Source organism: Manis javanica, chromosome 3, assembly GCF_040802235.1.
Source record: "Manis javanica isolate MJ-LG chromosome 3, MJ_LKY, whole genome shotgun sequence".
In the NCBI taxonomy this organism is placed as follows: domain Eukaryota; kingdom Metazoa; phylum Chordata; class Mammalia; order Pholidota; family Manidae; genus Manis; species Manis javanica.
Genome location: NC_133158.1, coordinates 207082472 through 207109393, shown reverse-complemented (window position 1 = coordinate 207109393; position 26922 = coordinate 207082472). Strand labels below are relative to the sequence as shown.

The 26922-nt window shown below is 53.9% G+C and overlaps 1 protein-coding gene across 2 annotated transcripts in view; it reads left to right on the top strand.

Moving 5' to 3' along the window:
• Positions 1-26922, top strand: part of LOXL2 (lysyl oxidase like 2) — an 84570-nt gene that overhangs the window by 49219 nt on the left and 8429 nt on the right. For both annotated transcript variants that reach the window (XM_073232686.1, XM_073232685.1), the window contains 6 exons: positions 2093-2315; positions 5751-5934; positions 12476-12627; positions 18133-18300; positions 20173-20338; positions 24079-24322. In XM_073232686.1, coding sequence (XP_073088787.1) covers positions 2093-2315; positions 5751-5934; positions 12476-12627; positions 18133-18300; positions 20173-20338; positions 24079-24322 — 1137 coding nt within the window. The remainder of the gene's footprint in view (positions 1-2092; positions 2316-5750; positions 5935-12475; positions 12628-18132; positions 18301-20172; positions 20339-24078; positions 24323-26922) is intronic.

The window sequence follows — 26922 nt, the reverse complement described above, 5'->3', positions numbered from 1 at the left end:
AGAAATTTGCTGAGGGGAGCGCTGGCATCCTTAAGAGCTCCCTCACAGCTTCTGTCTGTAGGCCAGACCTCCTGGTGGGACCTGTTGCAGGCTAGGAAACTAAATGCAGTGGCTGTAACTGGATCCCAGAGTGGAGGGGCCCAGTGACAGGCCTCAACTGCCAGAGACAAGGTGGGCGTGGCAGAGCAAAGCTCCCGTCAGAACAGTCATTCCTGAACACCTCGGGCATTGAGCTCACCACAGGGCTCCTAGAAGTCAGAGGGACAGAAGCCTGCTACATTCTTCCTTGGTCTGCGTAAGGAGAAAGGTTCTAGGTCAAGAAATCAAAAGTCCAACTTGAATTACAAAATCAGAGAGCCGTGACCCTCATTCGATTCCCAGACTTGAGCCAATTTACAGACCCAGAACCCCTTAGATGAAGGGGAGGCTGGATCTCTTTGAGGAAGGACCCAGGTACACAGCCAAAACTTTACAGTCCATCATTCTTGCAGCCATCCTCAAAGGGGCCTGTGATCTTTTACCAGATAACTGTGCATGGAGGGAAGGAAATAACCAGAACTTTCGGGCAGTACTGGACACAGGCTCCAAGCTGACACCTTCAGGAGACGCAAACGTCACTGTGCCCTCCAGTCAGAACAGGGGGTGTATGCAGGTCAGGCAGGCAGTGGGGTTTCAGCTCAGATCAACTCACAGCAGGCCCAGTACGTCCCTGAGCCCGTTCTGTGGTTACTTCCCAGCTCTGGAATGTGTAATTAGAATAGACATCCTCAGTAGCTGGTGGAGTCCCTAAAAAATCTAGGGAGAGCCTAGAAGGAGGGACTTCTCCTTTTGAGTTGAATCAGTCCAGCTCAGGGTTCTCACTGCTGCCTAGCCATAGGCCTGGACACCCTTCTCACACAGGCTTCCCACTTGGCCAAGGGCTGTCTCTCAGCTCAACTCACCGTCCAGTCACCAGGCCAAGAGTGGGCTGTCCACCCATCCTCCCCTGCACCTCACAGCCGCACCCCCTAGGGCCTGTCTGGCAGGGGACTGGATCCTGGGGGCGGGGGTGGGCCGCTGGCCTGCAGAGTGTCACCGGGCATTCCTATGAGCTGAGGCAGGGCTGCCTGGGGGAGGCAGGAGCCGCTCTGTGTCTGCTGCAGGGCTCACTCGATATTAAGAGCTCAGTACGTCTGCTCCTGGGACAGGGCAGTGTTTATTGAGAGATGGAAACAAGAGGATTTTCCAAGCCAGTGAGATCTGACCAATCCTGTGTAGCTGATATCCCCGGAGGGCTTTCTGTCGCCTGATGTGGGGGGTCATGGGGAGCAAGCTGTGCCCCCAAGGGTGTTCTCCAGTCTGAGGTCAGTGTCAAGGGGAACAAGCTAGAGGTTGTGTTCCCCAGGGCAGGTGCCGTCCAATAAGTGGGGAGGGCGGGCTCCTCGGACTTGTCAGCAGTCCCATGCAGTTCCCTGCTCTGGGCTGTAGTTGTTGAGCACACAGCCTGAATTTCCCAGGACGGTCTTTTTCTCAAAGATTCTGTGTCACTGCTCCCACAGGTTATAACCAGTTGTTATTATAACCAATTGGTGGTTAAGAAAAGACTGGCAGTATCTAAAGGGTGTTCCTGCCTCTGTGTTCACGTCCCATTCACTCTCAGACGAAGCACAAACTTCCAGTCCTGCTAGACCAGCAGGGACAGGTCTGTGCTTCGCCTCCAGGGGCAGCTGGCCGTCATGCTGTGGGCTCTCTCTGGCATCCCCCTGGGTTCTGCCAGGCAGGGATAAGCACACGGACCCCACAGAGCTGGGACTGCATGAGAGGACAGCGTGGCTTCCCTGCCCTCTTGCTTTTCAAATCCCACATTGGTCAAGGCTCTGTTCAAACCCTTGTCTCCCTTGAAGCCAAGAAAGTCAGTGCCTGCATGTGCACATGTGTGCAGAACCTGACCGTGAAGCAGAGCTCAGCTCCAGGAGAGGGACCGTGTCCATCTATCCCACCACCAGATCCTCAGCAGCCAGCCCAGCGGCTGGCCTAGTGCCCGTGCCTAGTTGTGGAAGGAACAAGGCAGGGTGCCATGGTGTCCCAGTCACCTGCCCCCTCACCTCGGCAGGATGTTCGCTGCCCGGAAGAAGCAGCGCTATTGGCCGTTCTCCATGGACTGCACAGGCACAGAGGCCCACATCTCCAGCTGCAAGCTGGGCACTCAGGTGTCCCTGGACCCCATGAAGAATGTCACCTGTGAGAATGGGCTGCCGGCTGTGGTGAGTTGTGTGCCTGGCCCTGTCTTCAGCCCTGATGGACCCTCAAGATTCCGGAAAGCCTACAAGCCAGAGGTAAGGATGGGGCAAAAGGTGTGGTGGCCTCTTGTCGCCTGGCCAGGTGGTGGTTAGGAGAGCCCCCAGGAACCCCCAGGGGACAGTGAGGACAGCTGGCCTGGCTCAGACTTTCCTGGAGAGCAAGATGATGGAGGGACACCCGTCAGGGCCAGCCTCACCTGGGTATGCTGCCTCTGTAGTATGACAAGCAGCTGGCCCCTACCCCAAATCACCAGCCCCTGGCCTGTCCCCTCCACCATTGCTACTTTACTCCGAGCGGACAGATGCCTCAAGGACCAATGCCAGGCAGTGGTGAGTGCGCCACCAGTGGCTGCCACAGGCTCCTCGTGCTGTCTGCTGACCCAGTGGTGGCCGGTGGCACCCTGTGCTCTGACAGTTCCCAGGGGAGGAGAGCATCCCAGAATTGTGGGAAACATGATGTACTTTTCAATGAATGTGAAATCAGCTCCAAATGTTTCCAGACATGGTTTGGCTTATTCTGCAACAGAAAGGATAAAAATTTTAAAAAGCTTTCACCAAGATAGAAAATGAAAACCTGCCATTACCTTGTCTATGTCATCTGCACCAGTGAGTCACGTTATACGTAGGTGAGTCAGTGGCACCTGTGTGTGCCTGTGAGTGCTTGGCGGTGTATTCAAGAGATGCCAGTGCACATCTGCTCACAAAGACTAACGCCCCTATCTCAACCGGCGGGTCTCTTAGGACAAGTCAGCCACGGCAGACTTGACGTGGCCTCTGGAAGAGAGAAAGTGCACCATTCTATCTTTCCTCAAAAAACTTTAAAAGGCTTCTTTGTCCTTCCCTCCTTTTCTCATATATCCATTAGGGGGTCTCTGTGATTTGCATGTTCTGGAAATTGGTGGGTGGGAATAGCGTGTGGGAGGAAGCGCGGCAGGAGTAGGACAGGTGGTTGGTCATTTACTGAGGACGATTCCCTGTGCCAGATGAACCCTCAGGGCTTAGTGATCAGTCACCTGGGCAAGAGAGTTCCAAGGCAGCTCTGAGCACCTCAGGAGCAAGAGGTGGGAGAAAGGCTGGGATGGAGGCAGGTGGCGCAGCAGCCGGATCCAGGCAGCGGGACAGGTTGATTGCCCGGCCCCAAACCAGGGCAGCTCATTCTGGTGTCCTCCCCTCCCCCAGCCCCGCCCAGCTTTCCCCTCTGCCCTTTCCAGTCTCCCTCCCCCATCAACATCTAAAGACCTGCTCTTAGAAAGGGGGGATGACACTCATCCAATGGGAAAAGGAAACCAGGACAGGGGCCAGATAAACCACACTGGGTGCTCCCCCCAGCCCCCGCCCACTACCAAGCTGGGGGTAAGAAAAAGCCTTAAAAGGAGTGAAGTGAGTGCTGTGAGCCCATCATCAAGCAGAGTGTGGGACTACTTGGTGAGCCCTCCTGGCACTCCTGGCAGACAGCTGGCCCTGCCCCAGTTCCCACAGGGACCTCCACAGTGTACAGACCCGGCCAGATGTCACATGTGTGCAGCCCGGTGACACAGACCCACCAGCACAGTGCCAGGCCCTGCCACCCCTCTAGACCCTCACTTGTCCCCTGCATGTGATTGGACAGCCACATCCTCTCTATAACCACAGCCTGAGCCTCGGAGCTCTCCTCATGTGTCATCCAGAATACCAAGTCCTACTGTTTTGGAATTCCTCTTACTGTGTAGTTTAAAGCAAAGGAATCAAGTTCAAACCAAATTAACTTAAAAAAGAGAGAGAGGGGGAGAGAGCAGCAAACCTTACATCACATTTTCCTTTGGTTTCTTCCTTCTCTCCCTGGCTGGCTGATTGCGTGGCCACTGCCAGCTGGGGCGAGGCTCTTTGGTGCTCTGCCTCCACTCGGTTTAGTCTGCAGATGGTCCACTCCGTGGGAAGGGGCCCTGGCATGCAGCTGGACAGCTTGGGAAGGGAAATGGGGGAAGGGAGAGGCTGAATTTTCACAGCAAACAGGGGCTGGGGCCAGCAGTTTGTTTATTTTGTTATCTAAGGCTAGAATAGAGGAGCTGAAGGTAATGGGCATTTTACACCCACCCCATCCCTCTTTTCTTCTCCCCCGGGCTGCCCAGGTCAGAGAAGTCCCTGTGGTCTGTAAGTCAGGTGTTGGCTCAGTGCCCCACCCTGCCTCAGCAGCCACAAGGCGCAGCTGGGGGGAGACACAGATGTGGCTGAGCGGGAACTTCAGCCGGAGGTTGGAGACACAGGTTCTCATTTGGCACCTTGGCCCTGTGGGCTGCTGGTGCACATGAGAGCCTGAAATGCATCACCTCCAACCAGGCCTCCCTGGCTGGCGCATCAATGTGGCGTGAAGGGAGCTGTGAGCTGAGGACTGTCTAGGCCAGAGTAGAGCAATGGCTCAGGTCAGATCCAACATACGTAGAACGGCTACAGTCACCCCTTACTCCCTCTGTGCTGATTCAAATGATTGTCGAAGTAACTGAGAGCCTTGAAGCCCTCTGAGTCCCCCACCCCAATGCAGATATACACACACACACACACACACACACACACTCTCTCTCTCTCTCTCTCTCTCTCTCTCTCTCTCTCTCTCTCTCTGCATGCCCAGTAACTGATGCAAACCAGAGTATGTGGGTAGATGGAGTCAAGTGACCCAGCGCCCGTCTTATAAAATGTGATCCAGTAGGGTCAAGATCCTGGTGGTGAGTGGGTCTTTCACCTGTGCAATCAAATAAACCCTGTAAGGTGATTAAGGCTCCCAGGCTGTCATTGAACAATTAGGAGTACACACACTGTAAACCACCCACCCTCTCTGCATAGCTGGTGGGACTGCACCTTATGAAGAGTTGTACTTATTTGGACTTGGAGTAGAATCTGGGGTGGCAGGAGTGGTGGCTGGGTACCAGCCCAACTCCAGGACAGATGTCAGTCTTAACCAGTGTGAGGCTTCATCCCCTTGTTAATTCACAGCCTTCCAGGTTAGGGCCCCTGCCTGCCCCTCCTGTCTCTCAGCTGCATGCAGAGCAGGATCTTTGCAGTACATCTGTATAGCGCCCTAGAGTCTCCCTCAGGGCTCAGCTATAGCAAGATAGAATCATGATCCATCTGGAATCTGCAGACTTGGGGGCAGGAGCTTCTTTCTGCAGCTCTAAAGCTTGAGGTTCTGGAGTGAAGGGATGGAAGGAAGTGCTGATGGTAAGGTCCTTGAGCCAAGCATGAGTTGGGGTGAGAAGCTAATGAGGCTCCCCAGGGGCCTCCCAGGGGTCCAGGACAAAAGCTCCACAAGAGGACAGCAAACAGAGCTTGCAGTAGAGCTGACAGGCACACAGCGCTCAGTCAGGTCAAGCACGGTTCCAGTTCCCAGCCTGGGCCCCTGGAGTGGAGGGGGCGGCCAAGAGAGGAAGGGAGTGGGCAGTGACTGCCTGCCGAACGTGCGTCAGCGTCTGTACTCAGCAGCACCACGTGTCTCTGCAGCAACCCCTGGTGCGGTTGAGAGGCGGCGCCAACATCGGAGAGGGCCGTGTGGAGGTGCTCAAGAATGGCGAATGGGGGACCATCTGTGATGACAAGTGGGACCTGGTGTCTGCCAGCGTGGTCTGCAGAGAGCTGGGGTTTGGGAGTGCCAAAGAGGCCATCGCTGGCTCCAGGCTGGGGCAAGGTAAGGAATGGGAGGGCATTCTGTGGCCTTTTCAGGGACAGCATGGCATGGGGAGCCCAGCCCGGGCTTGTGCCTCCCAGGCTCTTCTTGCTTTGCCTCCTGCGTCCGGCAGCTGCTGCTCTGGCCTCTCAGCAGGCAGTCAGAGCTGGAGGGCCTTAGGGAACATTTGAGTCCCCGTTTTACAGATTTGGAAACTGAGGCCCAGAGAAGGGAGTCAGTGACCAAGATGAGACAACATATTAGCAGCCATGAATGCTCTAATGCAGTCTCTCAACCCCTGACTCCCTGCTCCCCACTGGCCCCCTGAGAAAGCTGGAACTCACAGGCACCCCTTCCCGAGAGAGTCTGAGAATTCGTCAGGCTGTGGACCACCCCAGGCACAAGAGAATTCCAACGTCTTCTCGCTTTTCCGCTCTGGTGCAGCACCGCAGCAATTCCCTCCCTGCTACCAGCGATTGCGAACAGGATGCCCCCTCCGGATGTCATGAGATGCTAACAAGAAGGGCCTGGTTTTTATTAAGTGTCCTGAACAAATCTTTCATTTGAGCAAAGAACTAAAGTATAGGAGGCTTCTAAGCAGGTTGCCCTGTTGAGAGCATGTGGTAAACATGCCATGACAACACAATAGATAGCCCTTCCTCCCGACGAGCCCTGTGAAGACCAATGACCTGGCAAGTCCTGGCCCTTCAGCCGGAGGAGCTTCTTTTCCCCCCCAGCAGCCCCTGCAGCCCAGTTAGTTCCCAGCCCTCCCCCAGAGAACTGTGGGCTGAACGAGGGAATCAGTCACGGCCTGGGAGCTTCCCAGCACTGAGCAGACGGGGCACGTGGTTGGGAGGCGTAGAGAGGCAGCAGGGTGGCTGCAGGTGAGGAGTGGGGCATCCTGTCTCCTTCCTGTCAGACAGAAGGCCCGCGCCCCAGCAGCAGGAATGTGCTGAGGTCATGGGTCACAGGCCAGAGGAAATGATGGCCCAGGGAGCTGGAGAGAGAGTCCTGGCATTATAGATGGCACTGCAGGAGAGGAGCTCAGGTGATCTAGGGCAACAGACGGGGGATTGGAGGCTCGGGAACAAGCCTGAGGTCCCCCGATAGTGGCAGGAAAGACTGAACCCCATGTCTTCTCACCTGACTGAGTGGGGCTTCTCCTTTCATTCCCACCTTGGCCCAGTCCTGTTCACACTCAGAAGATACCCCTCCCTCCATTCTCCAGTTCCAGCAAACTTCCTGTGTGTGTATTGAAGGGTCCAGGGATGGACCTCAGTGCCACATCGTGCCACCTGGCAACCCAATTTATGCCACATGATAATCCTCCTGCCCTGGTGCTGGGTGGCTCTTCAGGGTTCCCTTCTGTCTCGAATATTCCCAGTCTGGTTTATAGATCTGCTGATGTGCTGGCGTGTGCTCTCCCAAGGCCTACAGCACAGCGACCACTCATTCTGAGAATAAACAATCACTGGTGACATGAACTTTCCGTTTATCATGGGTGTGTGCTGTGTGACCTAATTATTTCACTGCCAGAGCAGCCAGTGTTTCCAAGGGCCTGCAGAACTCTGAGAGAAAGACACATTTGGCTTTTTTGATGTTGTCCTTGAAAGGCCCATTGGATGATTTATTACCTTCTGCCATGCAAGGCAGCTCAGCTTGAGTATGCAGAAAGGGAAAAGTCCACATTCACTGTCAAGCCACAGAGCAGACAGCGTCATCCTCAGTCCTGGCTCTGGCTGGTGGACCAAGTGAAGCCCCACCGCAGGGAGGGTAGTGTAAGGGCAATCAGAGGCCCAGTCCCGGCCAAGCTACCTACTTGCTTGGTGACCCTGAACGACCTTTTGGGCCTCAGACTCGTCACTGGACTCACATCGGACATTCTGTCTGGCTGTAGCCTCCTGTGATTCTCTGATACCTGCTCTTACCACCAGGGTGGATGTTCGGGCAGAGGCAGGTGCTGCACTCTGTGTTGGGGTCCCCTGCACACATCTGGACTCCAGCCATCAGTTTACATCCCCTCCTCTTCCCAAGCCTGAGTGCTGTGTGAGGGGAGGGCCTGCATCGTTCATCTCTGTATCCTGACTGCTGAGCATGTGCCCGCTCACAAAGCTCTGGGCATATCCATTTTATGAACAATGAATGAATGAATGAATGGATGCCTTCCAGTTGCATAAGTAGGGCCAGCTGAGCAAGCACTTGGTAAAGAAATTTTAACAGCCAGATATGCCCTGTCCAGTGGAAATACAATGTGAACTATATATGTAATTTTAAATTTTCTAGTAGTCACATAAAAAAAAGAAACAAATTAAAAGAAACAGATCGAGTTAATTTTAAATATTTTCCTTAACCCAGTATCTTACTATGATTTCAACATGTAGTCAATATAAATACTACTAATGAGAGAGTTCACATTTTGTGTACTAAATCTTTGCATTCCAGGACATGTTTTGTCCTTCACAGCACTTCTCAGTCTGGACTGGCCACACTCCAAGCACTCAGCATGGCCAGTGGCTGCATATAGGACAGGGCAGCTCTAGAGCAGTGGCTTTATAACACTTTTGTCTGAAATGCCCAATCAGAAATACATGTGATAGATCATGTCACACATGTAAAGCAGAAACAGAATTTTCTGGAAACAGTGCTTACCTTTGCAACATGCAAGCCCTATGCTATGTCCTATTTGATTCCACTGAGCTCTGAAAAGTCCGAGTGTCCCTGCAGAGTGAGATGTGGGTCCAGAGCCCGTTGCTGCTCCAAGAGGTTGGTTGGAGGTGGGACAGCACTGTGAGGAAGAGCGATTCAGGGGACAGTCCAGTACCCGGGAGTAAGAGGAAGCTGGGGGTCAGGATGTAGAGGGTCAGACCCAGGTCAACAAAAGGAGCCTGAAGCCCGCAGGGAATGCTTAGCTGGGTACCCAGGCCATTGTCCCCCGGTGACACCTCCCTCCCTGCCTGCCCTCTGCAGAACTGGGTGGTGTGGGGAAGGGGGTGAGAAACACTGGTTCTCCCATCTCTGTGCACTGTGGGGTGCCATGAATGTTCATGCTTTAGGAAAGTGGCTCTTCCCCTGGGGGCTCACTCCCAGATGTGTGAGAGAACCACATAAGTTTGCATAAGTTAGGTCGGAATGAGACTAACCAGTTGTTAGGTGGAGGCCACAGTGTGTCAGGCCATGGCATGAACCGTTCCTCTCTTGTCGAGGCCTGTAGCTGGTGACCCAAGGGCAGTCCCTGAGCACAGCTTGCTCTGGATCCCGGGACGGGGAATTCACTTCTTCCGCAAACATTCACAGTAATGGTTTCTGTTCTCCAGGAGCTCATGTCAGTGGGGGAAGGAAGTAACGCTAACAAAAAAGTAATGGAATTAAGAGGTAACACCGGTCATAGCATTTCCATTTACTGAGTCCCTGGTATGTTGACATACTTTGTCTCACTCATGCGTCATACGCCCCAACCCTGCAAGATAGATGTTATTGCCTATTGCAGCTGAGGAATGTGGAGCTCAGAGAGCTTCCCTCTCTTCCCAGGGAGACCCAGGCCCAGTTCAGTCTCAGGCTGATGGCCCAGCTCACTACCTCCTGTGCAAGAAGGGCAGAAAACAAATGCCACAGACAAGGGTGAGGTTGTTCCGAGCTGAGGCATGGAGGATAGAGGATTTGAGGTGTTCCTTGAAGGCAGGCCTCTACTTCCATTGGCAGAAAGGAGCAGGTGTTCAGGAGGCAGGAGACAGAGCAGGCAGCCCTCGATGAAGGAGAACTTAGCAGCTTCTGAATGCTCAGCTCCTTCCCAACATAGGGTTTTCTCTCCTGACTTTCCTGATTGAGCTTCAGAAACTTAGCTAGGTCATGCTGTGGGGTCAGACTGCCTGGTTTGAGTCCCAGATCCCACCACCCAGTTACTTAGCCTTGGTCCCCAGTTTCCCCATTTTACTGGGTCACTGTGATGGCCAAATGGATTCATATAAGCAGTGTGCCTAGGACAGAACATAGCCCGTGGTGAGTGCTCAGTAAATCCGAGGTATCACCACCCTCACCTCCATAGTCATCAAACAAGCCCCTGATCTAACTGGCTACCCAAGTCCATGGTTGCTGCCCATTTCTGTGCCCACCTTAACCCAAGAGCTGTGGCCCCTGCCTGCTTCACAGGCTCTGTGTACTATCTGTATTTTATCACAGCCTTTCCACTCTGAATCCTTGAATTCTTCCAGCTATATGTAGTCACTGATGTGTTTATAAGTTTTATAAAATTCCAAGGAATTAGAAACTTCATCATTAATGAATTTCCAAGGAAATGGAAACCTGGCTCTTACCTACCAACGCAGATTGCTCCTACAAGTTAATTTTGGCCTTGGTGAGCTTAGATACCAGGGTCTCCAGAAACGCCCCCAACAGAGCCAAGGGCCCCCCACCTTTGAGCTCCAAAGCACGGGTGGTCACCTCCATCTTTATCAGTTGTTTTATCATCTTTACCAGTCACATTATATCACAGGTCTTCGTCTAAGTGTCTGCTTCCCCCAAAACTGTGAGCTCTTCATGGCAGGGCCCTGCCTTATTCATCTGTGAGATCCCAACACTGGCCAGGAGGCTGACATACTATGGGGCTCAGTGGAGTCAACAGTATCCATTCCGACACTATCTGTAGCGCCTCCTATTTGCCGGGTGCTCGCTGTAAAAGGAACACAGATGTGGCACCTGCTTTCCTGGGGCCTCCAGCCCAGTGGAGAAGCAGACATTGGACAGAGAGCTGCCTGAGAACGTGAAGCCGAGTGCCCATGGGAGGCTTCACGGGGACCCACCCACAGGAGCGTCAGGACGCTTCTCTAAGGAAGCAGCTTGCAAGCCAGGTCCTGGAGGGTGATAAGCTGGAGAGGAGTGGGGGAGGACACCAGGCCCAGGGAGATGCTGGCTCAGCCAGCAGCCAGAGGAGCTGTGTGGCTGCGGTGGGAGGAGCAGGCAGAGCCAAAAGGCTAACTGGGGGCCAGCTCGCACGGGGCCTAGTAGGCCATCTGGGGACTGGGGGTCCCCTTAAGTACAGTGAGAAGCCATCACAGGGATTTAAGACTGAAGGTGACATGGTTCAATATGCACTTAAAAAGTCTCTTGGGCTGCAGTGTGGCAAGTATTTTGGACGAATCAAGCGGAACAGGGACTAGAGGCTATTGCATCCTCCCAAATGGGAGATGACAGGATTGTGCAAATGTGGTGGCTGAAAGGAAAAGCACCCCAGTTTGTGCAGAGTGAACAGAACGTGCTGGGGGATTGCTCATCAGGGATAAAGAGAGGTGGCACCAGAGGTGGCCCCTGGGTGCTGGCAGGAGCAAAGCTGTGGGAGGTGCAGCTTCCAGAGAAGGGGAGGGCTGGCGGGGAACAGGCTGGGCAGACGCCCCTGCTGGCCACGGGAGGAGACACAACAAACCCTGAGGAAGTTACCGAGAGTTCACGCTGAAGGGGAAGGAAGGGACAGGCGAGGGAGGTGTGGGGTCAGGGGAGGATCAATACAAAGAGGTGATTTCAGTGCGTGTTTGGGTGCTGAGGGATAGGGCCCAGCGGGGAGAGGAGGGCGGTGAGGATCAGGAGAGAGGGCAGAGCAGGGAGTCAGTGCAGCCAGAGGCCCGGGAAGAACGGGGCTTTGATCCCTCTGCGTGGGCTGGACAGAGGGCAGGAAGCTCTGGGAGCTGAGCCGATGTGGGTCAGCCTGGGAAACTCATCCCCCAGCGTGGGAGCCCCCTGCTCCCGGTGTCTGTGAGAATGGTCTCCCTGCATGCCCCCCAGAGGTCACCGGTGGGGTGTCTGCCACCCGCTTCCCAGCCACTCCTGCTGCTCACGTTGTCCCTCGCCCCTGGAGGCGTGCCTGGGTTGGGCTAGCTGGGAGCCTGGTGCCGGGAGACTGGAGGCAGGGACGGAGAAGAGCCCAGGTCTGTGATCTCCCTGCGGGGTCCCTGAGGTTCCTGTCCCTCCTGCAAGGGTAAGAGCTGTTCTCAGGCAGCCCCTCCACAGCCCTTTTGCTTTCGTGGGCCACACATTGGCGCCCTCCCTTTACTCCTGCGGGCCCGGGGGTATCTCCCCCGCTGCTGTTAGCCCCGGCCTTACTGGACTGTCCTTTGTGATTTTATAATTTTCTGACACTCTGTTCATGCCTTTATTTTAAAAATCCCTTTTACTAACTCTTTTCCAATCGCCCAGATTGAATGTGGCATCCGTTTCCTGCAAGGGCCCTGCCTATACACCAATAGCCACCCTTTCAGATTCATAAATGCATGGGAAGGGAGCCTAGATGTCTTCTAGTCTGATTTCTTTATTTAAGTAAGAAAACCAATACTGAGAGAGGCCAAGTTAGTTGGCCGAGGTCACATAACAGTTTAGCAGCAAATTTTCTAAGCTCTTACGGAGAAGTAAACTCTCTTCCGGAGAAGAGCCCTGGGTTGTTGAGCTGGTTATGGGAGGCAGTTAGGAGAGTTTTGCAAATAGGAGAGGCATGTTCTTGTTGTCTGGCACTTTCTTGCACATTGTAAAAACTTTCCTTCAGAAGCTTTCATAGTGCATGTTAACGTTCCTTCCCCAGGGATAGGACCCATCCACCTCAACGAAATTGAGTGCGCCGGGAATGAGAAGTCCCTCATAGACTGCAAATTCAATGCCGAGTCTCAGGGCTGCAACCACGAGGAAGATGCTGGTGTGAGGTGTAACATCCCTGCCATGGGCTTCCAGAAAAAGGTGAGCAGGCTGGCCACCTCGAGGGGACTGTGTTCTATGTTGGTCACAGAGACCCCAGAAAGTGTGGACCAGGGGGCCTCCCACTGAAGGTTCCGAACAGGTGGTATTACGGTGCTCTGATGATAAGCTCTGAGGGGGCTCCAGCTCTGCTGTCACTATTGATGGCATTGTCACCTAGCAGTCATTAAATGTGCCAGACAAGAACCCATATGTATGAGCACCATCGTCCTTAGTGGCAGACATTGGCCTCCGCTTGGTGCCTCACCCTTCCTGTGGTGTGACTGCAGCTCTGTCCTTCCTGTAAGGGACTCAAGGGCAATAGCCCCCATGATGCCCTTGGTCTGGGCCCTTCCCGGGGGCCCAGAGGAACCACACTGACAGCTCTAAGTCACACAGGTGTAAGCACAGTACACACAGGATTTGGGGACAGAAGACTGTATTTTGGTAACCAGAGGAAAAGAACAGGGCACCTTAATAGCTTTGCACCATAAACACACCCTCCCCTCCCTGGGATGGGCTCTCTAAAACCTACACTGTGTATCCTGCTTGGGTGGGCAAACCAACAGGATGAATTCCTCTGCTGGGAGGCCTAGCCAGTCCTACAGAAGGGCCAGTACACCCTAGTTGTTGCTCCCCAGCCCACCATGGATTTGCTCACGTCATGTGCACCATCTGACCCAGGGCTGGCACACTGGAAGAGCTTGAGTGCTTATTTAAAAATGAGCCAATGTGGATACATCAGAATGAGTTCCCCAGTCAGACTCCTGCTCTGACAGCAGTTCTTGACCTTGACACGCTGGCCAAAGGCACTACTGAGCTGCTCAGCCACAACACGTCTCGTGCAGTTACTGCCCAACAGGCCACAGATGTGAGCCCAGCAGTGCACAGCCAAGCTGTGCATTTGCTGTGGGTGAGCAGGGAGAGGGGCCCCGCGGGTGCGGGGAAGGCTCGCCATCTCTGGTTGCCCAGCAGCGTCCCCAGCTAGCCATAGAAGAGCTGTAAAAGGTGACGCGCGTGAGTCCCAGGGTGGTCCCAGGCACCATTCACTCCAGGCAGATTGGAGTCAGGTGGAATGGGGTTTTCAACCCAAATGAAAGACCTCAGCCAGACATAGTGAAATCTTCCTCAAGTGTTTTATCAGTAGAGCTGGGCCAGGCCGTGTGCCTGGGGATGCCGAGCGAGGCACCATGCCCCCAGCACAGACAGCCCTCAGCCTTCCAGGGGCCCTGCAGACTCCCAGGGCTGACCCCCAGCGCAGGCATCCGCGCGGCAGAGCCCTAACACCCAGGGCTCCCGCTGGCCGGCCCTGGGGGGATTGGGGAGCGTTCCTGTAAAAGAACCTCCTGGGGCTGCCCCCGCCTCACCACTGCAGTGGGCCAGGCTTCCACGTGGCCTGGCTCGGGGCTCCCAAGGGTGCTGGCAACAGCACTGGACAGAACAGTCCCAAGTTTTGTCACTCTGTCAGTCTGCTCGGGCCGCCCTAACAAAATGACACAGACTTTCTCACAGTTTGGGGTGCTGGGAGTCCAAGATCAATGCTGGGGGGTTGCTTCCTCCCCGTGCCCTCACGTGGCCTACCTTCTGTGCACACTTCCCTGGTGCCCCTCTCTCTCCTTACACAGACCGCAGTCCTGTTGGCTCAGGGTTGACCCTTAGGCCTCATTGAACCTTAAGGACCTTCTGAAGTACAGTCTCACTGGTGAAAATTCTGCCATGCCCCAGCTCATGACAACAGCTCACTGAGTCCTTAATTAATCTCTTCGAGACTTCTGTCTCCTCCTCTGAAAATAAGGAGCTGAGAGAGATGGTTCCTAGTTTCCCTTCCACCCCCATCGCAGGCTCACCTGGAAACAGACTTCTCTGTTAAATGGCGGGAAGGCCTCAGGCTCGGACTGGGTGGTCAGTCTGCCCAGGCCCAGCAAAGCTCATGTCTTTCACTGGGGGAGAGGTGCCAAGACAAGGGGCCAAGGGGATGGAAGGTGGGTTTCCCAGGTCAGCAAACCTTCCCAGGGGCTTGAGCCCCCTTGCCGGCCCCCAGCTCACCTCTGAACTGAGGGTCTGGCCTGGCCTGGCAACAGGACCAAGGCCATGTGTGGAATGTATGTTGGAAAGTGCCTGGGTTGTGCAGCTCGCTTCCTGTCCCCTCATCTCTAAAAATAGGTGTGGGACAGGCCAACCACTTTATCAAAACAAAGTGCAGCCCTCCAATGAGCTAGAGGAACTTTGCTTCCCATTCATGCTCAGAAGAATTTAGCTGCCTGCACATCACTGCCTCTTCTGGACCCCATATTGCTGCCATCAAGAACCAAAGGAAAAGGAAGAAGGAAATGCCTGGGTTGTTTTAAGAAAATTTCAGCAGGACGACCTACCCTGGCATCCGCACTGGGTGATGAGGTGGAGAGGGTGAGGGCCAGAGGCTCCTGGCTCCGCCAAGGCCTATTGGGCTTCCCTGGATGCTAGTGATGTCAGAGCACCTTCAGCTGGCCAGCCAGGCAATTTCCAGGTGCCCAGGAGGGGCCCCTGCGAATGGGAACCGTGTCCTGGCCTATGTTAGAACTTCATGGCGGGCCTCTCTTGCACCCTCGTCTTCTCTAGAAAACAGGAAAAGGCTACGGTGCATCTTGAAGTGCCTAGATTCCCTTAGAGCAGTGCAGCCGTAGCCCCCGGCACAGGCTGTTCCAGGCCTGCCCGGCCTTGGAGAGCCACAGCAGGTGCTTGGAGCTTCCAGAAGTGTTTCTGGGAGAGGCCCCAGCTCGCTACCTGCCGTCACAGGGTCAGCGTGCTCCACGCTCCTCAGCCAGAGCCTCTGAGACTTCCCTGGGCTTCAGAAGGTCGGACAGGGACACTGCCACATGGCCACTCAGCTCTGGGGAGGGCTGCATAGGCAGAGGTGGGCAAGGGAGAGGGTCCTGCACCCTCCCAAAGGAAGCGCTAGAGTTAGAAGCCTTCACATGGAGTCTTACACTGGGGAGCCCCGCAGCCCTAGGTAGCAGGAAAGAGTGTAAATGGGGCTGCCTTCAGCCCCACCTTCATTGACCTACGGGCGACCAAATGAAGTGCTTGGGGAGGCCACAGCTTGGTGGGGGTGGGGGGGGGGGACCCCTCTGTGCCCAGGGCAGTCAGTGAGGCAGGGTGCAGTCCATGGGAACTCAGAAACAATAATAAACTCAATTAAACTGCTGCTCTTCATGCCTTGGCCTCCACCTTCCCAGGGTGCACCTCCTGTGCCCACCTTCAGCTCTGAGAGGCTTGGTAGTGGGAGCCAGGAGTCTATGCCCAGGGGAAGGGGAGAGGATCTGGACCCCCCAAAGAAGGGAAGCTTACTTCACGCTCCCCAAGTCAGGGCTCAGGGTGTTAGCAGGATCACCCTGAGGCCCGGGTGCAAGGCCTGCAGTCTCTGTCACAGCTCCTGCTTGCTATCTGCTTGGTCAGTGTCCTCAGGCTTTGAGCCAGGAGCCTGGAAACTCCGGGGACCAGGAGAGTGAGGAGGGGGTGTGACTTGGGGCTGGCAGACAGCTTCTTGCTCAGAGGCCATCTGAGGTGGTTTCACGAGGCACTAAATTACGTGCCTTAGTGAGTGTCCTAAGCCTCAGGGGTCAGTGTGCCCCCAGTGAACTGAATGCCTCAGAACACCAGGCCCAGAGAGATGGACACTGTATCTTGGCTGCCCTTGGCTTGAGTGTTTGCTGGTTGACCTCACTGACTCTTCCAGCCCCTAAGTCCGTAGTTTGTGCTGCTGCTAAGGCCTAAACGGCCTAGTGTGCTGAGGATTCCCAAAGGTGTCTTCTCTTATCCCAAAGGAATGAATTGCTAGGCATGTAAAGGGAGGAGGGTGAGGTGTTTGGATTAAGGGATGCATTTTCAGAAACCTTCCCCAAACTCCAGATCTCCCCATTTGAGCTCAGATAAGTTGTCCCATGCTTTTATTCTGTAAGACTAACCATGCATTCATTCATTCCAAAAATGGTGGGCAGTACCTAACATTTGTGAGGTGGTATCTTAGATATTAATCACACAGGAAACCACACCAACGCACCTCTGCCTGGGAGCTTATATTCCAGTAGAGGAGACAGGTGTGCAACAGATTGTTAAATTAGCTTAATTATAATTGTCATAAATGCTAAAAAAGAGACATCTAGGGAACAATGGAGTGTCTATGTAGGCACCGACTCCAATGGGAGGGAAGTGTTATTGCGCGTGGAATTGGGAAGATGGACCCGGATCAGGCAGGCCAAAGGGCACCAGTGGGCTTTGATGGGAGATGTGTGGCTTATGGGTGACATGGTCCTAAAAGCTAGTAGTCATGGAAACTGAGCAAAGGCCCATGTGCCGAGAGGTGGGACACCAAGGATGAGAAAGACGTGCAGTAAGGCTGGAGAGGGGATGGGCAGAGCAAGGGGAAGCCAAGGGTTCTAAGGAGTGGTGACAGGTGACGTGTTTTCCAAAGATGACTCTTGCCTCTTAGTAGAGAATGAGTCAGTGAAGGCGAGAGGTGCTGGTGCCTGGGAGAAGGGGTGGGAATGGAGCTGGAGGAAGGCAGGTGGACTGGAGAGACTCCAAGAGAAAATCCGCAGATTTTGATGGGATGTTGGGGGACAGACAGAGTGCCATGTCCCGGATGGCTCCTAGCTTTCTGGCTCCTATAACGGAATAGATTCAGGATCGGCAGACTGCACGCAGGCCAAACCCACCCTTCTGCCCTTTCCTTAAGAATAGTTTTATTGGAATACAGCCATGCACAGTCACACACATCGTCCACGGTTTTGACGCTGGACAGCAGGGCTGAATGGTCACCGCAGAGTGCATATGGCCCAAGAAGCCTGAAATATTTAACACCTGGTCCTTTAGAGAAGTTTGCTGCCCCTGGAATAGATGGCAGTGCCTCCAGCTGAGACAGGGAACAGGTGGAGACAGAGCACAGGCTAGGTGGAGAAAGAAAGGATGACAGGTTTCAGTTTGGGGTCTCCACGGTACCAAGTGGAACTGTCAAATAGGCAGTTGGTGCTCAGAGTCTCAGAAGAGACTTCTAGGTGGAGAGGACATTGTGGGGTGGGGCCTGGGGGCCCAGGGAGGAGATGAGATCAGGAGCTAGAACCAGCTGAGCAGAGGGTCTAGGAGGAGAAAGGGTCCCAGGAAAGAACCTTGAGGAATTCTGACATTTTAAGGCCCCTTGACACCTCTTCCCAAGCGTCTGACTCTAAGAGCAGCCCTGCTGGTAGCCTCCTGGGGTCATCAGGGGGCAGAGGCAGATTCTGTTAGGGCAACAGTGGGGTCAGTAGGGGTCAGAAGCATAGGCTTCTGGGGCCCAGGATGCCTGTGGGTGGGGCCCGAACACGTGAGGCCATGGGGCACAATGCCGGCACACTGTAGGCTCTTGCCATGCTGTTGAAGCTGACTGTGAGCAGGCAGGACCCCCTGGCCTGGGGAACGGGGACGGATGGCAATATGGTGTGGCAGCTTCCCTCCATGCCCTCCTGGTGACCATGCCCTCCTTTCTGTCCACAGCTGCGCCTGAACGGGGGCCGAAACCCCTACGAGGGCCGGGTGGAGGTGCTGGTGGAGAGGAACGGGTCCCTCGTGTGGGGGACCGTGTGTGGCGAGAACTGGGGCATTGTGGAGGCCATGGTGGTCTGCCGGCAGCTGGGCCTGGGGTTCGCCAGCAACGCCTTCCAGGTGAGAGGTCTGGCCTCAGGGCCCTTCATCCAGTCTGATCCCGTCCATCTCCAGTCAGCCCCTTCTCTCATGAGCTTCCCCAGCTTCCCAGAGGTGTGGAGTGAGAGGCCCTGGCCAGGGAGGCAGACACCGTCCTGGTCTCAGTCTGCTCTTCCCAGCCCTGAGGCCTCGGGCAGGTCATGCCCCCTCTGGCTTGTGTCCCATGACAGAGTAAGGGCTGGACTCGCTTTCCAGGGTCCTCTCAGCTCTGCATGCTGGGATTCACGGCAGCTGGCCCCAGGGCTGGCCCCAGAGCATCCCAGTGTGTTCATACAGAGGGAAGCCACGCAGTCTCCCGGGTCAGTGGTGTCCTCCCCGCCCAAGGCTCAACACCAGCCACCTTAGCTCACTCCCTCGGGGCGCTCTGGCTGGCTGCCCGGCTGGTGTCCATTCCCACGCCTCCTCTCCCCAGAACCTCCTCACTGCCATGCCTCGTCCCGGGCCCTTGTCGCATCAGTTGCACCTGCCTCCCTTCCTCAGAGACACGCAGCACAGCTCCTGCCCCGACCGAAAGGCCGCAGAGGAAAGACAAGAAAGCACTTTGGCTTCCCAAATCTCCGCCCTTTGAACCCTAATCTGTGAGGGCACCTTGTCAAAAAGAGGCTTGGGAGGAGGAGCAGGAGAGAGGAGGCCCAGGGTCTGCCCCTGGCTGTACCCCCACCAGCCTGCTGCATAATGATCTGGGGCAAAGCAGCCACCATCTCGTGCCTCAGTTTCCCTCCCTGCGTATAGTCCCAGGTCCTCGGAATCTGGGCTCTAAACACTTTACTTAAGCTTCTCACAGAATAGGAAAACGGCTGGAGCCCCGCGTCATGCTCTACCAACCCTGACTCAGCTCCTATGCCCGGGTGGCCCTGCTTGGGGTGGGGGTTTCTTAGGGAGAGACACGAGACAACTCTGGCAGCCTCCCCAAGCCTGACTGCCTACTGCAGGCGGGCCAGGTCCAGCGCAGGTGCTGGGTCCTGAGCAGATGCTGCTCTGGGGCTCCTCATACCAGCATCCAGGCATCCAGGAGGGACAGGCCCCTGATTCTGCTGCCCATGCCCTCTGGGAGCCAGGCTTCCCAGGGCCATGTAGTGTCTCTGCTTATACTGCTTATGACAAGCAGGCACTCTCTAGCTCTCCAAGGAGAGTGGAGAAACAGTGCTTACTGGCAGAATAGTACTATCTGTCCCCTGTCAGCTCACTCCTAAGACATCTAGGCCTTGGCTGAGGTTCTGAAATGGGTGTGGGCCTGACATCACCCCAGTCCCAGGTCTGCCACTGATTACAAGCCCTGTCCCTTCTCTACGACCCAGTTCTCTCTCAAGAGGAAGAGGGGATGGAAAGTCAGGTTCTCCAGAGAAACAGAACCAGTAGGATGCATGAATATCAAATTGTTGAACATATGTGCATAGATTTCTTCTCTCCTGCTGATTCTGATCAACTGGTAGTGCCTTCCTGGTCTGCTGTGTTGAGAAGGGTTCTGAGAGCCTGTCAATCTTAAAGGGTGCTGTGATTGATTAGTAATGTCTGCCCTGGGCTCAGGGTGAAGGAGTGCATAGTTTATCAGTTGCAAGGACCTGCTATTCCTGACACACAACACTGAACAGTTATATGACCAAAATCTCAGCTATGCTTTCCCCAGGGGGAGAGTAGCAGAATCCAAACATCATTAACTCTGCCACCGACAAATGGCATGAATTGGGTAAGTGACTTTGTGCCTCAGCTGTCTCCATCTGAAAAATGGGATCATAAAGCCTTGGAATTTTTGTGATGCTGAGAGTTGATAGAATACGATAAAGTGGCAATTCAAGGTGACATACTGGCCATTTCTTTCGTTGATTCATCCAGGAGACCTGGTATTGGCATGGGAACATCTTCACCAACAAAGTGGTCTTGAGTGGCGTGAAGTGCTCGGGAACGGAGCTGTCCCTGGCACACTGCCGGCACGACGGGGAGGACGTGGCCTGTCCCCAGGGCGCGGTGCAGTACGGGGCCGGAGTCGCCTGCTCAGAAAGTGAGAGTTCCTGGGGGTCACATCCCATCCTCCCACCCTCCCTGCCAGGCTCCAGGCTGTTCCTGGAAGCAGGTTATTGACGTCTCAGTGGCTATTCCTGGCGAGGTTCTGGGGCCTCTTCCGTGAGCCAGCCAAGAGAGGAAGCAGAGATGAATTTTTGTTAAGTGGTTAGAGTGAGGACAGGAGGAACTCCCTCCTCCACCTGCGACCTGGAGCACTGCCCAGTGATGGAGTGGAAGGGAAAGCAGGAGGGAGGGACTTGGGAGCCTGGGAGCCAGGGACTCAAATCTCTAAGTGACCTTGGGTGAAGCATGTAACTGAGAACTGATGTTTGTACCTGTTGATGAGGAAGATAACGCCTTTCTCAGAGGAGGTTTCTGAGGTTAGTGAAACATGAGGCACATGCCGGGAGCCTGCATGCATCAGTGTCAGCCTGCTTCCTTCTGTCCTGCTCCTTTCCTGCTTTCACACCCTGGGGGCCATTTAGCTTCCTGGTGACTCCCTGGGAGTCCTAGAAAAATTGAGAATATGGAAGAGGAAACCCCCGCCAGGATTTAGAATGACCCAGCTCCCGCCGAGAGAGAGGACTGGCAGACAGCCTTGTGGGCCTGCTGGGCCCCACCCCTGGCCTTGTAAAACCACACAGCCTTCTCCCTCGTGAGTCCGGGAGGTGGGACAGGCCCAGGATCTGGCTGGAGAACTTGAGACCAGACCCACCTGCCACTTACTGGCTGATCTTGGCAAAGTTAGTTAACCACTAGGATCTACAGTTGTTGATTTTCCTAGAAACTGGAATTGAATGTGATGATGAATATATGCAAGTGCTTAATCAACAGGGATGCGCTGTCATTTACCATCAAGGAGCACAAGGGAGAAGATGAAACCTGAGCTCAGTCAGTTTGATCCTCCCATGAACCCATGTAAGGCAGCCTCCACTCCAGTGTGAGTCTCTCTGGGCAGCTGTCCTAAGCTACTGCACCCTGCCTGAGACGGGGGAACACGACCTTACCAGCCCCCCAAGGGAAGCGCATTCAAACAGAGAGAAGCAGTCAGGGACCATCTCTTTGCCTATTAGTTTATTTATATTTGTAATATACCATCTTTCTCAAGGGGAAATGAAGATAATACAAACAGAATTCAAGGTACCATGAGATAAAAGCAGATGAACGAAAAGTGGGTGTTGGAAAAATGTAGCGTAGCGGCTCAAAATGGAACCAAGAGGAAGGTTAATAAAAATTATATACTATAGAGCCTATGCATTTACTATGGGGTGATTATAAATTTCACCCTGAGCTTCCTGGCAGCAAAGGAAAGAGGGAAACCTGGTCATTTGTATTTATGAAATAGAAACAAACCCAGGTGCCAAGAGAAGCCCACTGCTCTAGGCACTGAGGTCAAAGGGGATTTCCCATTATGAGGGTGGAAGTCACCACATCCCATATGGCAGCCCAAAAGGGAGTTTCATGGGGCTACTGCTCAGAGAACCCCTCTGGTTAGACTGAAGGCATCACTCAGAGCATGTCTGCAGGAAGGGTGAGAGCTGTTTGGGCCGGCAACACAGCTCCCGGCTGATCTGGCTTAACGGGGGTCAGAGTGCTCAGAGAGAGAAGCCATCTCCTTCAGGCAGCCCTTCGTGATGGCCGTTTCTCAGCCAGCCCGTTACACCCTCAGTCTGCGCATCCTCCTTCATCTCTCTTTTCTCCTCACCCCTCCATGTTCAGTCTATTTCAGTTTTTACCTTTCCATGTTTTCTTAGTTCCCTCTACCTCCTTCTGCTCACTGTCACCGCAGATGACATTTCCTACTGTGTCACCATACGGGCTCCTCGCTGGGACCCCCACGACCACATGCGCCCCTCCCTGGAGCCAAGTCAACGCTGGTCTCCCACTCACCCCTCCCTCCTTCTCAGCCTCTTCCAAGCTGCCTGCAGCATGTCAGTGACTGCAGGGCCTTGCACAAGGCCCGTGTGGCCCACGCCCACTCCTCCGCAGTGTCGTGACCACACAGGCTTTGGTCCCGCACACCTCGGGCCTGGCAGGTACTGCTGTGCTGGCCGTACAGCTCTGCCTTGCTTAGCACTGTCCAGAGAGCTAGTACAGCAATCATAAGGCATGGTGGATGGCGGGGTGAATGCAGGCCCCAGGTGAATTCTGGTAGGTGTCCTGGATGTTAGGGAGGCCAAGGCCTCATTGCATGGCAGGTGCCAAGGATGTAGCTCCCAGGCGACCAGCTGAGTGCAGCCCACGTTATGTTGATTTCTGAGCTGGAGGTAGGGCTGCCTCCTCTCAGAAAGAGGAGGACCTGATGGAGACCCCCTTGGTCAGCTCAGAGGTAAGAAGAGGGCCTGTCACCTCATACAGACAATGGCTGAGAGACTCATGAACACCCCCCAATAAAGGTGCACCCAGAACACTCAGTGCCCACAGTGCTGCCTCCTGGCGTGTGCCCAGCCAGAGGAAATATTGCTCAGCAAACAGCAGCCTTCAGATTTACGACTTCCACTCCCTACCCCATCCCCTCGGTGTGCTGCTTCCACTGCCTTCCATTCCACCCCCAATCCCTGCAGCGGGATTTGCTCTCTAGAGGCTGGAACAGGCAGGGAGTGTGCCATGCTCCGGGGAACCCGAGGGAAGCAAAGCGCACAGAGCACCCACTTCAGGTATTTACAAACAACTTGTCAGAAAATAAAAGATGGGTGGATCTTGTAAATAATTCATTTGCAGCATTTTTGTGGATTGACATGTACTTAGAAATGTTCGACGGAATCTCTTACAGGGAAATGTACAGTTAATTCTTTATAAAGAAGCTAAACCTCCTAATACAGTTGTTTAGTAAACATAGATTGTAGCCATTGGTGATAGTTTTTAGCACATGCTATGCACAATGTGCTAATTGAGTGAATCAACTTTGTTTTAAAAGAGGCACCTGGGGCCAAACTCAGAGCACTAGTGTGTGGAAACTGGAAGTGCCCGTTAGAAAGGCAATACACGTTAGGATTTGGTGATATGTACCAGAGCCTGAGAATTGCAGGACTCCCTCCCAGAAGTTTCACTTACAGAAATATATTCTAAAGAAATCACTAAAGTTACATACACAGAATAGTGCAGGATGTTTATCACAGCTTTTATCTTAAACTGTGAGAAATTCCAAGCAACCAATGTATCTAAAAATACAGGATAGGGTTATGAATTAAATATTATATAGCCAAGAAATGAATGTTGTAAAGGATATTTATTAACAAAGAAATAGTCAAAATGTATTATAAGGGAAACAGTTTTAGCAGACTATAAATCTACACAGGATACTCCAACACATGTTGGATAATACATTGTATCATTCATTCCCGGAAGACTCTGACCAAGGCATTTACAGTGTTGTCTCTCAGAACAGCACAATCCCATCATTATTGTTTGCTTTTATTATGGAAAATCTCAAGCCACTCAAAGTAGAGAGAATAATATAATGAGCTCTCATATACCCATCACCCAGAATGCACAATTGTCAGCATCTTGCCTGTCTACTGATAACTACAGAGATGCCCAAGAGGACCTTCCGAGAAGGGGCAGAGGAACTGGGGGCTGTTCTTTAAGGAAAGGGACCTTGCAAGGGGAGACCATAAGCCAGTTCCAGAAGTGCTGGGCAGGGACAGGGGTTGTTCCAGCCCAGGAATCGGAAGTAAAGCTCTTGGGAAGGAGTGAGGATCCCTTGTCTCGTGTGACCACCGCGTCTGCCCTCTGCAGCTGCCCCTGACCTGGTTCTCAATGCGGAGATCGTCCAGCAGAGCACCTACCTGGAGGACCGGCCCATGTTCATGCTGCAGTGCGCCATGGAGGAGAACTGCCTCTCGGCCTCAGCAGCCCAGACTAACCCCACCACGGGCTATCGGCGCCTCCTGCGCTTCTCCTCCCAGATCCACAACAACGGCCAGTCCGACTTCCGGCCCAAGAATGGCCGCCATGCGTGGATCTGGCATGACTGCCATAGGTAAGCCCTCCCTCCCATCACCACCAGTCCCCAGATGAGACTCAGAATCACAGGGTCCCTCAGAGACGAGAGGCTGCGTGGTCCTGGGGGGCAGGGTTTTCCTAGGCTGGAGGGAGTCAGGTCTGCCACACTAGCCTTCCACATTTACTGAAGCTACTCTCCGATCCCTGTTGCCTGGCCCACCACCTCTTCCCCAGTGCTTTCTCCTTCTTGCCTCTAACGTCAGGAAACAAACTTTGTTGTGAGTACTCAGGGCCCCCTTGTGGACCTCCCATCAGTGGTCAAGTGTCTACATCCTGGCTACAGTGTATTTCATTCTGCAAGGTGTGCGGGTCCTGCGATTGTTGGACACTGAATTCATTTAGAAATCTATTTAAATACCAGCATATGTTAGAAATATCTCTAGGAAGACAGTGGTTGTGGTGACAAGAGTTCTAGGCCCGGAGTCCCGAGACCTAGTCTCTCAACCCAGCTGTGCCTCTAACCAGCTGCGTGATGTTAGGCCAGCTGGGCCACATCACCCGGGACCTCTGATGTCCCTGCCAGCCCTCAGTCTCAGGATCTGATCCCAGTGCTATAAATCTGGACAAGAACAGAGTGAAATCCTAGAGCCAGTCCTAGCTGGAGCCAACAGAACTCACCCCATCCATCTCCCTGCCTTTCCTTCTTTTTCCCCTTTGCCTCGATTCTTATTCTAACCCAGAACACACCGCTCCAGCGTGTTCAGGTTCTCCTGCTGAGACCGGAGCTGGGCAGCTGGGGGGAGCAAAAGCGAGCACCCTTTTGAAAATGAAGCGGAGAGGCCCTGCCATTTACCGTGAGAACAGTGCCCCTGTGGGCCCGTGGCCTCTGGCCCGGTGAACAGCCTTCTCTGCTCTCAGAATCCCACCTGTACAACAGCTTCTGCGCTGGGCCGCTGCCTCTCCAGGACAGGTCTGTGGGCCGGCAGTAGCTGCATCAGACCTTCAACGTCAGAAGCCCTTTAACAAGGTCATCAGGTGGCTGTGTGCGCCTCAAAGTCCGAGAAGCCCCAGCCTCGCTGATCTCCTTCCAGTTGAATGTGGTGTTAGGGGCACAAGAACTCACATTTACTGACCCCCTTCTAAGTGCCAGGCACATGGAACACTCATTTTCATGGGTAAGAAATGGAGGTTTACCTCCAAATGTAGGCTTGATGTTCACATACATGCCTGAAATAACACAGGAAGCAGGGCAAGGACCCTGACTCAGGCCTGTCTGACCCCAAACTGGTCACTCTTCCCATGCCCTCTGCTGAACCTTCATGCAAAATCTGTCTTTGGCTGCTTTTTCCTGTCTTAACTTCTGGCCTAGTCACATTCAAATCCATTTTGGGATGGGGTTGTTCAACCCATTTCAAAAGAAAAGTTAGGATAGAATTTAAGGTGCTGATTTTCCTTTACAGTTATTATCTGTCTTCATGTAGAAGCACACAGATCTTCTGCAGGGTGGAAGCCAAGGAGGAAAATGAAAACCATGATTATATCAGTGCTCATGTCCCTTGAGAACACGCAGGTGGGCCACCTGGGCGTGTGGGGGCTGACGCTGTCTTCGTGTCTATAAGTAGAACATAATTGTGTCTCTGTCCTACGTATGCAATCCACCCAGTCTACATGGTGGGAGTCTGTGTGACATATGCTTGCCCTCCAGGGAATGGTCTATCCTCTAAGAACACACATGGCGACATGGGAGTGTTTCTTCTGATCTGGAGCCCCAGAGGCTCTGATCCCCACACCCCCACCCTGGCGCGCCCTGCCTTCCCTGGAGTTGGTTTTGTCTCTTTGCTTACAGATGTTCCAACCAATGGTTCGAGACGAAGCACTGGAGGAAAGCAAGCTGGCTAAGCGTACGTCCCTCAGGACCCCCATCTGGGTCCATTCCTGAGGACCTATGACCTTAAGACCCCAGGCAGTGTAAGAGGGCCCCTTGGCCTCCAGAGCTCCAGGAGCCCCTCTAGGCTCTGTGGAAGGGCCTTTCCACAGGACTCCTGCCCCAAATCTCTGTTGGGGCTCTGTAAAACCTCCTGATAAAAGCTGGCCCTTCCTCTGTTCAAAAAAACTACCTCTAGAAAGTTTAACATCCTATTTCAGCAGATTTACAGACACTCTAAAGCCCACCTGTGGAGTCAAAATTAAGAATCCTTGTCAAATTAGTGTGAATGGGGAACTATCAATCCTAATTTAACTGATGCCACCGTGAGGAGCAGAGGGGTGTTCTTAAAAAGCCCTAGGATGGCACAAAGACTGACCCCTTAGGAGTTCCCCGGTCAGCCAGACTTGGAGGGAAATGCCCAGAGTGGTTCTCTTTCCTATGCATTGTGCCCTTGGCTGGCGACCTTAATGAGGTCCCCTCTCTGCTGCTTGTGCCCTAAGGAGCCGGGCCCCCCTGCTTACTGGCACAGAGTCACAGCGTTGACAGGTGCAGAAAAAGCGGGCCACAGAACAACTCTGCCAGTCAAAGGGTCAGCCTCCGGGTCAGGGCTGGTCCTGCTACAGAGGGGAGGTTTCCATGCTCTCTGGCCCACCTTCCCCATGCCCAGAGCAGCCCCCTTGTTGGGCCAGAGCCCCGCAGACAGGATGCAG